This window comes from Garra rufa, chromosome 1 (genome assembly GCF_049309525.1).
Source record: "Garra rufa chromosome 1, GarRuf1.0, whole genome shotgun sequence".
NCBI lineage: Eukaryota > Metazoa > Chordata > Actinopteri > Cypriniformes > Cyprinidae > Garra > Garra rufa.
This window is the reverse complement of record NC_133361.1, coordinates 34,349,531-34,363,754: the sequence shown is the minus strand read 5'-3', so window position 1 is coordinate 34,363,754 and position 14,224 is coordinate 34,349,531. Positions and strand designations below refer to the sequence as shown.

Here is a 14,224-nt window from a genome sequence, read left to right as displayed (position 1 = left end):
TCAGAAAAATGAACACAAATCAGAATGAAACAAAAGAAAAAAAAAAAAAAAGGACAATCAAAACTACATTGAAGATTGACACATAATTGCTTAATCCACTCATAACCAGCCAAACGAAGCAGAGAGAGAGAGAAAGTGAGAGAGAGACACAGGGAGTGAGAGGAAGACAGAGAGAATAAGGACACAAGCACTGAGCTACAGCAGCAGAGTGACGTCAAAGGCCAGAGGTTGCCATGGTGACAGTGCAGGGTTGGGGAAAGGATGTACTTACCTGGGAGAGTGTGGGGATGGGGTGGGGGTGGCAAACATACAGACACAGAGACAGGAAAGGGTGGGGGTCTCAAATAAAGGAGAGAAGGCACAAGAACAGAAGTCATACTAATTTGCGGCTGCACAGGCTAGCACCATGGTCACAGTCAATCAGACTCCAATCAATCGTTTGGATTTCAGTTTTTTTCTTTTCTGTCAGTCTTCCTCTTTTTTTGACATTTTTTTTTGGGGGGGGGGGGTCGTTCAAGTTAAAAGCAGGATCAGTTCATACCCTTGGGCTGATCTAATGACAAATTCAAGAAAAACAGGTGTAACAACGCAATAAAGGGCTAGGAATTTTATACATACAAAAAACAGGATTTTTTCAGATCAGTTGGATATTTAAGGCTATTCATTTTTAATAATATTGTAAAATTCTATTATAGACTATACTTTATCCACACCGTTGGGGAGTAACTAGTTACATGTAACGTAAGTTACGCAATTTGTGACCCTGGACCACAAAACCATATGGGGTCAAATTTTTGAAATTGAGATTTATACATCTGAAAGCTGAATAAATAAGCTATGTTATGATAGGACAATATTTGGCTGAGATAAATATAGAAAATTTTGAATCTGAGGGTACAAAACAAATCTAAATACTGAGGGGGAAAAAAAGGTTAAAGTTGTCCAAATCAAGGTCTTAGCAATGCATACTAATCAAAAATTAAGTTTTAAAATATTTATGGTAAGAAATTTACAAAATATCTTCATGGAACACGATCTTTAATTAATATCCCAATGATTTTTTGTCAGAAAAATCTATAATTTTGACCTATACAACGTATTTTGGCTATTACTACAAAAAGACTGGTTTTGTGGTCTAGGGTCACATTACAAAAATAAAAGTAACTGTAATCTGTTACAGTTACTGAGAAAAAAAAATAATGTAATTAAATTAGTTACTTATGAAAATGGTAACAATTACAAGGGGGTTATATCAGAATATTTCCACACACTTTCAAATTTAATTGATTTCCTTCCCAAATTGCATTGACTGCACTAAAATATGAGACACCAATGTTTCAGGAGTTTAGGACACGAAATATCTTATTTGATAACGGTTTATTGCATATTTGGGTTTATGTACGTTTTATTTTTTAAGATTAACGCTTTTTTCCAAGATATTGCTAGATGCCAGCGTTTCCCGTCATAGCTATGCAAAGATTTGATTTCAAAAACAGTATCAAAGCTATTAAACGATATCTTATGATTTTAAATAAAGAGAAAAAGAGGTGCTAAAGTCTGATTTTGAGGTGGCTGCGCTTTATAATTAAATTTTTATAATCTTAATTCAAGTAATGAAGGATTTTGAAAACCTGACAACGTGTCCTAACTACACGCGATGCGACAAGATTCCAGCGACTAGCTACAGCACGTGACAGAATCACTGAAATATCACAGCTATTCACTCGACAAGTTTATAATCTAATCCATAAATATTAAACCTTTTTAACATTATTAAATGCTATGGACAAATTTGTTGGTTCGCACTAAGTTTGCAGTTTTAACATATGTGACCCTGGACCACAAAACCAGTCTTAAGTCGCTGGGGTATATTTGTAGCAATAGCCAAAAATACATTGCATGCCAAAAATCATTAAGAAATTAAGTAAAGTTCATGTTCCATGAAGATTTTTCGTAAAATTCCAACTGTAAACAAATCAAAATGTAATTTTTGATTTGTAATATGCATTGTTAAGAACCTAATTTGGACAACTTTAAAGGTGATTTTCTCAGTCTTTTTGATTTTTTTGCATCCTCAGATTTCTGATTTCAAATAGATGTATCTCAGCCAAATATTGTCCTATCCTAACAAACCATACATCAATAGAAAGCTTATTTATTGATGTATAAATCTCAGTTTTGTCAAATTTAACCTTATGACTGGTTTTGTGGTCCAGGGTCACATATGTTTGCTTAAATGTATTTTCAAGATCTGACGTAAACTATCTGTTGTTGCTTTCAGTATGGCTATACTGAAATCACATTAGACACTTTTAACATTGAATAAAGCTCACAATCAGTACCTGAGATTATAATTGACATAGTTTATATGTTGGTTTATTTTTATTATAACTGTGTGATACCTAAATACACTGATTTGACGCTGACATAAACTACTTTTGGTATAGATTTTTTTAATGAAAATTATTGGTCCACTGGCATTGGCCATAAATTTACTAACAGTTAATTCCTACTGCATTTAATCATAGTGTTCTATAAATATACATTTTTATCTGTAATTTATCTTAACAACTAAACAGAAATCCTGAGAAACTCCAAAAAACACTCTTTACGCTCACCCTGCTGAACTACCAAAAGAACTGTACGTCTATCTCGCTTCTCTAAATTAAAAGAAATTAAGGTATCAGTCGTTCTGCGAAAGCTGTTTGAGTTATGACAGATAAGGCATTAATTCCCAGCCCTTGAGCAGAAAAACCCACATTACAATTTTTAACTTAAGACTGTCTAATTTGTGGCAGACAGAGACTTGAGTTTCAGCCCAGTGGTATAATTGTTCCTGTAATGAAGTGATAAAGGAGCGTGTACGGAAACGATAAGGGCCTGATGGGATTCCAGCCCCCACCAGAGCTAGCAGGAAAAGTGTGCTGAGGGATTCATCCTACCACCAGGGTGCACAAGAGAGTTTCAAAACAAAACAGAATATACTAAACTGTACATAACAAATGAGCCTCATATGAATTAGATAACTGTAGTATAATGAGGCATCTAGTTATAGTGTTGTCTATCACATCTAATTGAAAATATGGAATGTCTTACATCATCTTGTAATGATTAATATTAATGTCAGAAGTTTGTCAAATGTAGGTGGGAATCCCAAAATCAGGCCCCCAGGTCAACGATCTCAATCCTTTCCCTTCCCAACGATCTTTGGGAACAATGTGAGGTCAAGACTAGCATTATGCATTCCAGTGAAAAAACAGAACGACACTGGACGAAAAGGGTGCAATGCAACAAAAAAGGGGAAGTGGATCTAAATATCCCCCAAAAAACTGAAAACAAACAGAATGAGAGTGTTCTAGAAGAGTGCATATTGAACACTAAGAGACGGGCAGCAGAATGAAGACTATACAAAGAGAGGTAGAGACAGTTTAAGCCTATTAAAACACTGGTGCTCTGATGATGAGAGTCATATCAAAACAAGAAATGGGGGAAGTAAAACCAAACAAAACAAAAACAAAAATAAAAAAAAATGAAAGCATAAATCAAATCAAAAATAAAAAGAACCAATTCAATCGGGGTAAAAATAACATTTACCACTAAGTTTACCATCAGCACAACATGGCCAGGATCATAATGCTGCAAAAAAGAAACACCAATTGGTTAAGCAGGAAGATTGAGGCACACAGAGAGCGTTCAGGGGTAAGGGGTAAAGGGGTTAGGGGATGGGTTTTTGGGGGCAGGGGCTTTGGTGTACCCCCTACCGATGGGCCTGGGTGATTACAGGGATACCCTCTCACCATCCCTGACACTCCTTCTCTCCTCCTCTGTACTGGAACTAAAATTTCAGGCTTCAGGAGGACACAGCTACTAATTTCGAAAGGGTAAAAGCTGTCCGCTCTCTCGTTTCCCCTCTCTTTGTTGATTGTCCTTCAACAGAAATGTATTAATCATCACTCAATCCAAAAAAGAAGCACCCCTCTCCCCCCCTTTCTCCAATCCCCCATGCGGGTCCAAGTCACCGCGTGAATGTGTTTGAGACAGAGAGGCCGTCGTATGCATACTTCATCACGCAGCTATGAGAAGCATACGCTGTGAGCGAGCTTTTAGCAGCGCATCGTTCTCATCTAGAACTAGATCGGTTTCATAGTCTCGCCGTTTATCGGGAATCAATTGCAATCTGTTTTGTGGTATCCTGCGTTGCTTAAAACTCAGCTTCACAAGGTCTCTACAGCCAGCATGCTCTGCAGGAGAGGGGGAAGGAGATGGGTCAGGTCAGGTGAGGCTTTCACAAGTAAGTACATATATAAGAGGAGAAGTGGGATGCAGGTGGGATGGTGTGAAGACTTCTCCCTGCAAGCTAAAACACCTGAGCCCCCACCCCTCGTTTTGGAGACACACATACACACACACACACACACACACACACTCGGTACATACAGTTTCCACTCCCACATGTACCACAGGTGTACATTCACTTCACAAAAGTGGACGCAGGCAGACCGATCGAAGGCGGAAGGAGGGGGAGAATGGGCAGGAGATTGAGGCTCATTCTGGCAAGCCATTCAGGGGAATCATGGGAAAGAGGCAGAATCATGTTCACAGCCAATCAGAGGGCCCCCATCTCATGTTCTCAGCCAATCAAAACACCCCCATCGCAGCCAAACATACATTAAAGCTAGTATTTACAAGTGCTATTCTAACATGGGTGAATTCTGAACACAATCAAGAGAGGAGAAAACAAAAATTGGACAATTAATTTCTACAAAATGTTTTTACTGATTCCATTTTGGTATGAGTTCGTAGCGCTGGTATTTTGAGCAGAGAGCGTTTAGTGATTGTAAGCGTAGAGAGAAGGACTAAGAGAAGCCGTTAGGCTACACTGTAAAAGGGGGAGCGTTATTACGTATTATTTCAAGAAAAAAACATCCACACGCACACGCACGCTTACTCGAACATACACACAAACATACAGTGGGGGAGGTCCTACAAACCTTACCTAAAAAACAAGAGTAAAACAAAAAAGAAAGAAGAGTAAAAAAACAGAGTCAATACAATGGAAACTCAAAGCATTGGGGAGACATTTCAGTAAATTCACACTCAGTACCAAGGCTCTGTCCAAAAGATAGAGAGAAAGGGAAAAAGATAAGGTTCAAACACCATGGCATGAGCACCAGAATGGGTGAGCAGACGTGTTTGTTTGTGTATGAGCCCTTTGCGCTAAAAGTGAGCGTTTTCGAACAGTTCCCAACTTTCGTCACTTTCTTCTGACTCACTTCTGTGCAGTTTCCACAAAAGCGATTTGCGTGTAATTTGGTGTGCGCGCTTTGCGCAAGCTCTTCTCGTCGTTTCTCTCCTGCAAGATGGAACTAATCTACTTCCTCAAGCTCGCTTGAAAGCTCCAAGACTTTATCTGATCTGGAAAATCTCTCTCACGGCAAACAAACTTCAGCCACTCCCTGTCTGCTTTGTGTATTTGAACACAAACAGCATGATGACAGGATGATGACGACAACCAAGAAAGGACAAAACTCTGATCTTTTGAGTGTCTTGCCAAGCTACAAAACAGATGGGCGGTGCCGGTGAGCACTGGAAACATTCCTAATCTGTCACACACTTGACTTGGCCGGGATGACAACCTCTGGCTACGGCTACTTCCTCTGGGTACTCGGCACTGAGAGTTCTAAGAAAGCAGCCAATGGAGTACGAGTTGCTACGGCAAGGGCCAAAAAGAGACCTGCCGTTCTGGTTTCTGCTGTCACTGCTTAGGGAAACGCCGTCTCTGTGTGAGGAAAAGTGCTGGCAATTTAAAATAAAAAAAGAACATCAGAATGATTTTATTGGCCCATTAAGTGTCTTAATGAGCAAACCTCTCTCTACCACGACTATGAGTGTGAAACATATGAGAAATTTTAAAGTGACCCTGAGTTAAAACTTAGCAGCAAAAATAGCAATGCTGAAAATGCTAGTTCCTCTATTTGGAAAAAAAAAAAAAAATCAATATATGTGACCCTGGACCACAAAACCAGTCTTAAGTAGCACAGGTATATTTGAATACATTATGAGTCAATTTTGATTTTTCTTTTATGCCAAAAATCATTAGGATATTAAGTAAAGATATACTGTACATTTTGTACCGTAAATATATCAAAACTTAATTTGAACAATTTTAAAGGTGATTTAAGTATTTAGATTTTTTTGCACCATCAGATTCCAGATTTTGAAATAGTTGTATCTCAGCCAAATATCATTCTATCCTAACAAACCATAAATCAATAAAAAAACTTATTTGTTCATTATTAATTCAGCTTTCAGGTAATGTATAAATCTAAATTTCAAAAAACAATTACCCTTATGACTGATTTTGTGGTCCTGGATCACATATATTTTGATCAATATTCTAAAATATTCTATATGCTCAAAAGGCAATATTTGCCCCCTGGAATTGATTTCCAGGGGTATTTTTTTACATTTGTGAGGTCAATTTTTATAATCATATTATTATGAAAACCATATGTTGCCTTTAAATGTCAAATACTTAAATTTATCGAATCACTTTGATCAATATTTTAAACTGTTGTCAAATAATAATAAATATCTATAAGTATCGAAATAATACGTGTAAAAAATAGGAGCTCATAGGGCTATACGACAATATTACGACAAAAATCATTCTTGTAGATTATAGCTCTTTATATTCTAAAAATGATTACTGATATCAAAACAGAAAACAGATCGTTTTTGTTTCGTTTTGGGCATGGCACATTCTGGCTTCACAGACATGACGTTAGCCAAGTCTAGCGCAAGTTATGCAAAAACTCCCATTATAATCACTGAAGCTATGAAATTAAATCTTTAAATTTACCTTGAATCTGCACTGTTGTTTATGATGAGGGAATTCACAAGCGTGCACACTCATCAAGAGCTCCGGCATTTTTAGTGCTGACAAATCTGAGCGTGTCTGATTGGTGCGTTTTCAGCACTGACAAATCTGAGCACCTCTGACTGGTGCATTTTCACTGCTGACAAATCTATATGCCTCCGCTTGGTACGTTTTGAGCGCTGACTAAGTTTTCAGTGTTGACCAGTGGGTCTCAAACTTTTTGGGTCGCAAAACCTATTAAAAAAAAACACTGGTGCCCCCCCAGTGTAGACATGGTGAGTGAAGATGAAGCAAGATATACCTCGTCATATTTTCTACATTTAGCTTTTGAATGACCAGCACCTGCCTGGGTCTGTGCAAAATCATCTATGGCTTTTCTCTTCTCTTTACCACACACATCCATCTCCTATTATAGGTTACGTCCTGTGGCTGTTTACCGTTTTATTTTCATTTCTCTGCTGATGGCCCATACCCCATCCCCCCCTGAATGTAACTGTGCAAATTGAGACTTTTCATTCATCATTACATTTCATTTTAACTGTGACAGCCTTAATACGTTTTTTTTTTTTATTGTGCAGGGGCATTTCTGCCCTTTGGCTTGAAGTCAAAGGGCATTTTTGTTCACGTTGGTGGCATTTTCCCACAACCCCTCGTTAATTTCTGACCCTGTTGGGGAGTATCATTATAATTTATGACAACCATTTTCTATTTTAATATATATTATAAACTTTTCAGCAGCCATTACTCTTCACAGATCCTTCAGAAAGTGTTCTAATATGCTGATTTGTTGCTCAAAAGATTTTTTTTATTATTAATCTTAAAAACATTTAAATTTGTGAAAAATGATATATTTTTTTGTCTTTGAGGTTCAAAAGAAATATTTTGCAATAATATAAATGCATTTGCTGTCACTTTTGATCAATTTAATACATCCTTGCTGAATACAAATTTCAAAAAATGATCCCGCTATTGTTATTTTTCTCACTGTGGTCGACATGGTATGTTGAGGGAAGCGTTCTCTGGGAACAATAAAAACAGACATGATGTCTTTCCCATTTATGCACACTGAGTACTGAATTAAGATCTTGGGCTTTTACACAACGCTGACTTCAGCACTTGAACAGCAGAGCTATCTTAACAGCTGCAGGGCAGTGTCTAAAGAGTACGTGTGCATGTGTGCAATAAAAGCAGTCTCTAGGGAGAGACTCACAAACTCGCCTGATGGGCCAAATGACCTTGCGAAAGTTAGCGGACACAAATCTTCACTGTTTACTTTCAACAGAGGTCCTGAGAGAGAGCCATTCATATTCCTATCATTGATTTCTGTCAGAGCTATTTCTCTTTGAATCAAAACCTTCTGCTAAAACGATTTGTAAAGGTCACTTTAACCAGGCAGCATGTCAGAAAGGCAGCTGGGTTTGCCTCCTTTCACCTTGTGTTGAGAACAGATCGTACCAATTTACATGTGGGCAGATCAATTTACCGAAACATGAGGGTGTTTTCATGTTTCTGTGCAAACAAACAAAACCTCCTACAAGCTCCAGAGTTGTAGTGAGAAATAAAGGGAATAAACAAAAAGAGATCAAGACCTAGAACATCACAAATCTTTCCTTCTTTTGAAATGTGCTCAGATATCAAAACATCCTTTCAAGCTATAATATACTACATTTTATTCTGCACTTACTGTAAAATTGATGGACTAAGAGGATGACGCATACTAGCATTGCAGCGTGACTGCAGCACACATGCATCCTGAGGGGACGATTAGATTTGAGTGTGTGTCTCAGAAACCGCTGATCAATTTCTACACAGACCTCGGTTTCCAAACGACTGCATCAGCATGAGGTAATGACCAAAAACAGAGTGGTCTACAAAGCTTACTTTACAGCGTGTCTTGGGGGAAATTTAAACATCTACTCTGTCCTTGTCCAAAAAAAGACACTCACTTATATAATGTGACTTTGGCTCACAAGAGACAAACTGTTAAAATTTGCTTAAGAAGAATCAACATTAAATCTTATACTATGTACGATACACAAAGTGACCATCTGCAGGGAAGAATGGCTCATGTTATTCTACTTTCTTGCATACATGCAAACCAAGCAACCACTGAACGCAGACAACAAGACCGCACGAATACAACATCTCTGACATTCTGCAGGCCACAAGTCAAATGCAGGGGAGAACGTAAAGGGGGATCTGGGAGAGGACAGAGGGAAGGAGAAAGAAATGAAACAGCTGATCTTCCTTAAAGAAGGTACTACGAACACAGCGTGAATTAATGCTTTCATCTGGTATGATCGAGAGGATCTCATGACCATTTGTGTTTTGGTTTCCCTTTGATCCTGCGCTACATAAACATATGGGTATGTATGTCTTTCTGTGACTTTTGGTTGGGTATTTTTTGCACTCTGGAAGTTTCATAGTTGGGTTTGTTCAATATTGATTGATACATATGGCGGAGATCAAAATTAGAGAACAATCTATAAATCAGACCCAAATAAATTAAATTTGCTCTTATCACTGAAGTGAACTTTGGACTAGTTCTCTTCTGTCCACACAACATGCTCCTCAGCAAAGGTGAGCTTAGACTTCTGCTGATGAGAGGTTTGGTCACTGCAGTGTGGGCTTTCAAGTCCGACTTCTCTTAAACATGCAGAGACAGATCCTTACGCCGTTTAGCAATGAACTGCGAAGCAATTCCAGCTGCAGTGCTGAACCGATTCCCCATTTTACATGAATAAGCAGTCTTTTTGGGGGACTAGAATGAATGTGTCATTGTAAACCTGCAATATTCAAGACATCACAGATTTGGAACGTACAACTTCTCTTGCAGTGGCTGAAAGGGTCATCCCTTCGGCCTTCATCTGGACAGCCTCTGGTTTCAGCCATAGTAGAGAAGCCTGCCATCTTGCAATCTCAGTGAAAATTGGAGGAATGCTGCCAGTTAAATAGGTTCTTCATAATATTAAGGAAATTAGCACCAGGTGCTAGAGTAACAGCAATAACAAGTGTTTCAATTATCTAATTTAAGTTTTTATACTGTGCTTCAGAAAACAATTTATGAAATATGCTTAAACTGCCCTTCTACTCCTGTTGGGATAACTTCAGGACTAAGCAGTGACCTTGAAATTTAAGAAATTATAGGTTGTTCTCTAATTTTGATTTCCACTGTTGATTAATATTATTCATATTATCAACAAAGTTATGTTAGGGTATTTACCATTAATTTCCCATGGTTGCTTATTGTGACCCTGGACCACAAAACCAGTCAAAAATAGTAAAATTATCGATTTTTCTTTTAGGCCGAAAATCATTAGGATATTAAGTAAAGATCATGTTGCATGAAGACATTTTGTAAATTTCCTAAATATATCAAAACCTAATTTTTGATCAGTAAAATGCATTGCTAAAAACTTTATTTAGACAACTTTAAAGGCAATTTTCTCAATATTTAGATTTTTCTGTATCTGGTTCATATTTAATATGACTGGTTTTGTGATTCAGGGTCACAATTTTGACTAGGGTTCAACCGACTATTGGCTTGGCCGATATTAAGCATTCTTATGGCTATCGGTATCGGTCATTTTTTAAACCGATTTGCTGATAAAACAATTTAAAAGCATTTTAAAAAGTTTTTTGTCAGAACACCTGTTATTCTTAATTTTGAATTTTCATTTTTACACCAGACGTATATATCGTAGGGCTGGGCGATAAAACGATAACGATATATATCGCGATAGACAAGAGATCGATATCAATAAAAAATATGTTCGATAAAACGTTCGATATTTTGTATTCTTCGTCGGCCGCCCAGCCCCCCTTTAACGTCCAGTTAATTTTATTTTCTATATAGCGCCAGGTCACAATAGAAGTAAAGGTTATCTTTCCTACAGAACAGGTCCTTGTTGTTGTATTAAACAAACTAAATAGCCTTATGTTACAATGTCTCCTCACAGACGGGATCGCGGACTCCATTCATAAAAACGGACTTTACTATAGGGCGGAATGCCGCGGAATTCGTCGATTTTTGGATCAATAAATCAAAAGTTGGCCTGTTAATTCATTCCGATCGCGATATGGACTAGTGTCTGTGAAAACTGAAATGCAAAAAGACCGTTTCAATATGAATCCTGCGTGTTCCGTTTGCCTCTATATGTATGAATGGAGGAGACGCGTTTTATTTTCACTACACGCATACTGCACACGTGACGCTAATTTTTGGCCTTTGCATCTCACATGAACAGACAAACTCCAATAAATACATCACCAAAGCTGCTGTGATTGTCACTTGTCATTTTTACCGTTTCATTAGTGAAACTAGCATCATTCATACTGTATACACACTGAAACTTCATGGCAACCTGTCAAAATAAAAGTACGGTTTAACATGTAACAGAACAATATTAGTCTTGTATTACTTTGTTTGTACAGTATAAATGTAGGTGTTTATATGTTTACATTTAAATAATTTACATAAAACAATATATATGATAAAAAATAAAAAATAAAATAAAAAGAGTCACCACTTAATTGTTGAGAAAATACTATTATTATTAAACCTTTTTATAACTGTATATAATTTTTCTCCTATGTATTAATTTTAACAGTAAAGCTCCGATTATCTTTATTTTTAAAAATAAATCAGTGATTTTGCTTTCATTTGATTATCAGAAAAATTAAAACAAAAATTTCTGAAAAAAGCAAAAGATTGTAGGGCCCTATTGTTCAAAATGTTGAAAGTTTTGGACTTTTTCACTGAAATAAATGTTTTCGTTATTACACAAAGTAGGCTAAAGTACCGGGAAAGATGTAACGTTGGCTACTGGCAACCAGCAATCTGTGCAGCAATAAATATTATCAGCCAAGTACTTTGCAACAACCACCTCTGACCTGTGGTCAAGCCGTACTTCTGGGCCATACATTAGCTTGACCATTCACTTCATCGACAATGAAATTGTGACTTTAGACTTATGTTTACATTTTAATTATTTGAGTTTTCCATGGTTGTTGACATTTCTGTCTTAATAACTGAGGGGATTATGATCAGAGGAAGGTTAAGTTTAAAATAAAAATGTTTGAATGTAATATATTTTTCTCCTGGTCCTTATTTTAAATGGGTCATAAAAAAATCAATAATTATCGATATCGACCAATATGAAACACTAATATCGTGATATAGTTTTCAGCCATATCGCCCAGCCCTAATATATCGGTTAAAAATATCGGTTATCGGTCTACTTGATTTGTAATAATCATATTGTCATCGGCCCTGAAAAACACATATCAGAAGACCCCTAATTTTGATGATCAGGGTGTGCCTTTTTATGACCTTTTTTTTAAGTTTATGTTTTGCTGTTTTGTTTTTTGCAACAAATTGTTAAATAATCAAAACTGAAACTGGTCAAAAATGTCCAAACAACCTAGTACAATGAATTAAAGTAATAAAAAAAATCTACATTTTGTGATTTTGTTACAGTACTTAACAACAAAATTACTCAAATGCCCATCTCATGCCTATACTCTAGACCAGCGGTTCCCAATTCCAGTCCTCGCGACCCACCGCTCTGCACATTTTGTGTGTTTCACGCATCGCTTCCGACGTTTGTTCTATTCCAACGTTACTGCCCTTCGAAGTGGACATCACAGGATATTCCGCCATTATTCATTAGTTCGAAGCGAGCGTATGTGTTCCATTGGAAGGTCATTAAAGCGTGTGAGACGTAAATTTAAAATGCATTTATTTACAGATGCACTTATGTCACACTTCTCCAGTAAGTTTCATCTGTGTGAAGACGCTACAGGCGGTGACGTAGCGCAAATATGTGAATGAATGTTTCGAAGTATAGTAAACAGATTTCCCCCGCTTAGGGAGCAGGGAGCAATGAACACTTTGCAGGGACCATGTCAATCGGATCGCAGTTCCTGCACGGACCTCACTTCTAATGAGCTGGTTATCTGAATCAGGTGTGTTAACTAAGAGAGACATGCAAAATGTGCAGAGCGGTGGGGCGCGAGGACTGGAATTGGGAACCGCTGCTCTAGACCATAATGCTCCACAGTAAAGCTAGTGCCCTCTATGCTTTTCCGATGCCACCTCATGCCATTCTACCAACTCCTTCCTCTATCCATCTCACCCTGTCTTCCCCCATTCACTGTATATATCAAGACTAAACAAACCAGTCCAAACAAACTCATTCCTCACAGAGACATCCACTTATGTCAGTACAAATGAGAAATACAAATGGGTGTGCTGGAACAGAATAGAGAGAGAGAGAGATCAGAAAAGAAAGAAAGAAAACATTTTTTTTTTTACAACGGATCAAACCATAGGGCATCGATGCTGTTGGGTGGAAATCAAGAGAGAGAAAGAGTGGGAGAGACTTGAGAGTTTGACAGAGAAGGTTGTTTGCTTACCCTGCATGGTTTTGCCCAGGCCTTGACCCAACTTCCAGCCATGTTTCTGAAGGAGCCGGTGCCCAATGTTATCCTGATGTGAGGAAGAGAGGAAAAAAAGACCACAATATTCCAATAATAAGAAGCGCTTTCCTCACACGCACGCACACACTCACTCGGTCACAAGTACATGTGGTAGCCAGACAACTGTCAAAACATCTTCACTCACTGTCATTAACATTAGCAACATCTGCTACACCTTTAAACTCCTTGTCAGATGGGGAGCGGAAGGGAGAGAGAGGGAGGAAGAACAGAGGGAGATAGATAGAAAGAACAAGAGGAGGAAAAGTCACTGGACTCTGTAATAAGGCACATCTGTTTCTGTGCAGGATTAATTGAACCCAACTTCATACTAAAGTCTATAGTCTAATCTATAGCTTCAATGGGGCGTTTCTCAAAAGAACAACTAGTGGAGGTAACAGCTAAGGAAAAAAAGGGATGTAAACGCTACCAACCTCTGAGTCTACTAATTCACTTTCAGTCTCAAAGGAAGGAGGGAGGGACGTACGGTTATATACGTATCATGACAGAAATACATATATAACCGTCTCAGGGAGGGAGATTAATACACAAACAACTAAGGGGGAAGGAACGGCACAGACTTAGAGCTTGCATACATATAAACACCAAAGACTTTCACAAGCTTTTTGTGAGTTCATCATCATGACAACAGTGGCACCACAAAAAAAAAAATAATAAAAATAAAAAACATACAGTATGTAGTTGTAACGAGAGCGAAAGGAGGAGATCGAGACAGAGGTAGATCGATAGATTTATGGAGAGACAAAAAGAAAAAAAGTGCTGAGAGAGAGAGAGGCCTCAGGTTACCATTGAGAGGCCCCATCTGCATGTGTGTGAGTGCGTTCGCATTTTACATACTGATCTGAT

The 14,224-nt window shown here is 37.8% G+C and overlaps 1 protein-coding gene across 2 annotated transcripts in view; it reads right to left on the bottom strand.

Annotated features, from left to right (window-relative positions):
- Positions 1-14,224, bottom strand: part of gpatch8 (G patch domain containing 8) — a 47,233-nt gene that overhangs the window by 7,837 nt on the left and 25,172 nt on the right. Inside the window, exons 1-2 of one of the 2 annotated variants that reach the window (XM_073839215.1) lie at positions 13,298-13,370; positions 3,595-3,636 (exon numbers count right to left, since the gene is read on the bottom strand). Coding sequence is in view for 1 of the 2 variants with exons in the window: in XM_073839209.1 (XP_073695310.1) it covers positions 13,298-13,370 (73 nt within the window). In the remaining variant the exon portion in view is untranslated. Of the gene's footprint in view, positions 1-3,594; positions 3,637-13,297; positions 13,371-14,224 lie in introns of those variants that run through there. The other variant, XM_073839209.1, reaches the window with a different exon arrangement.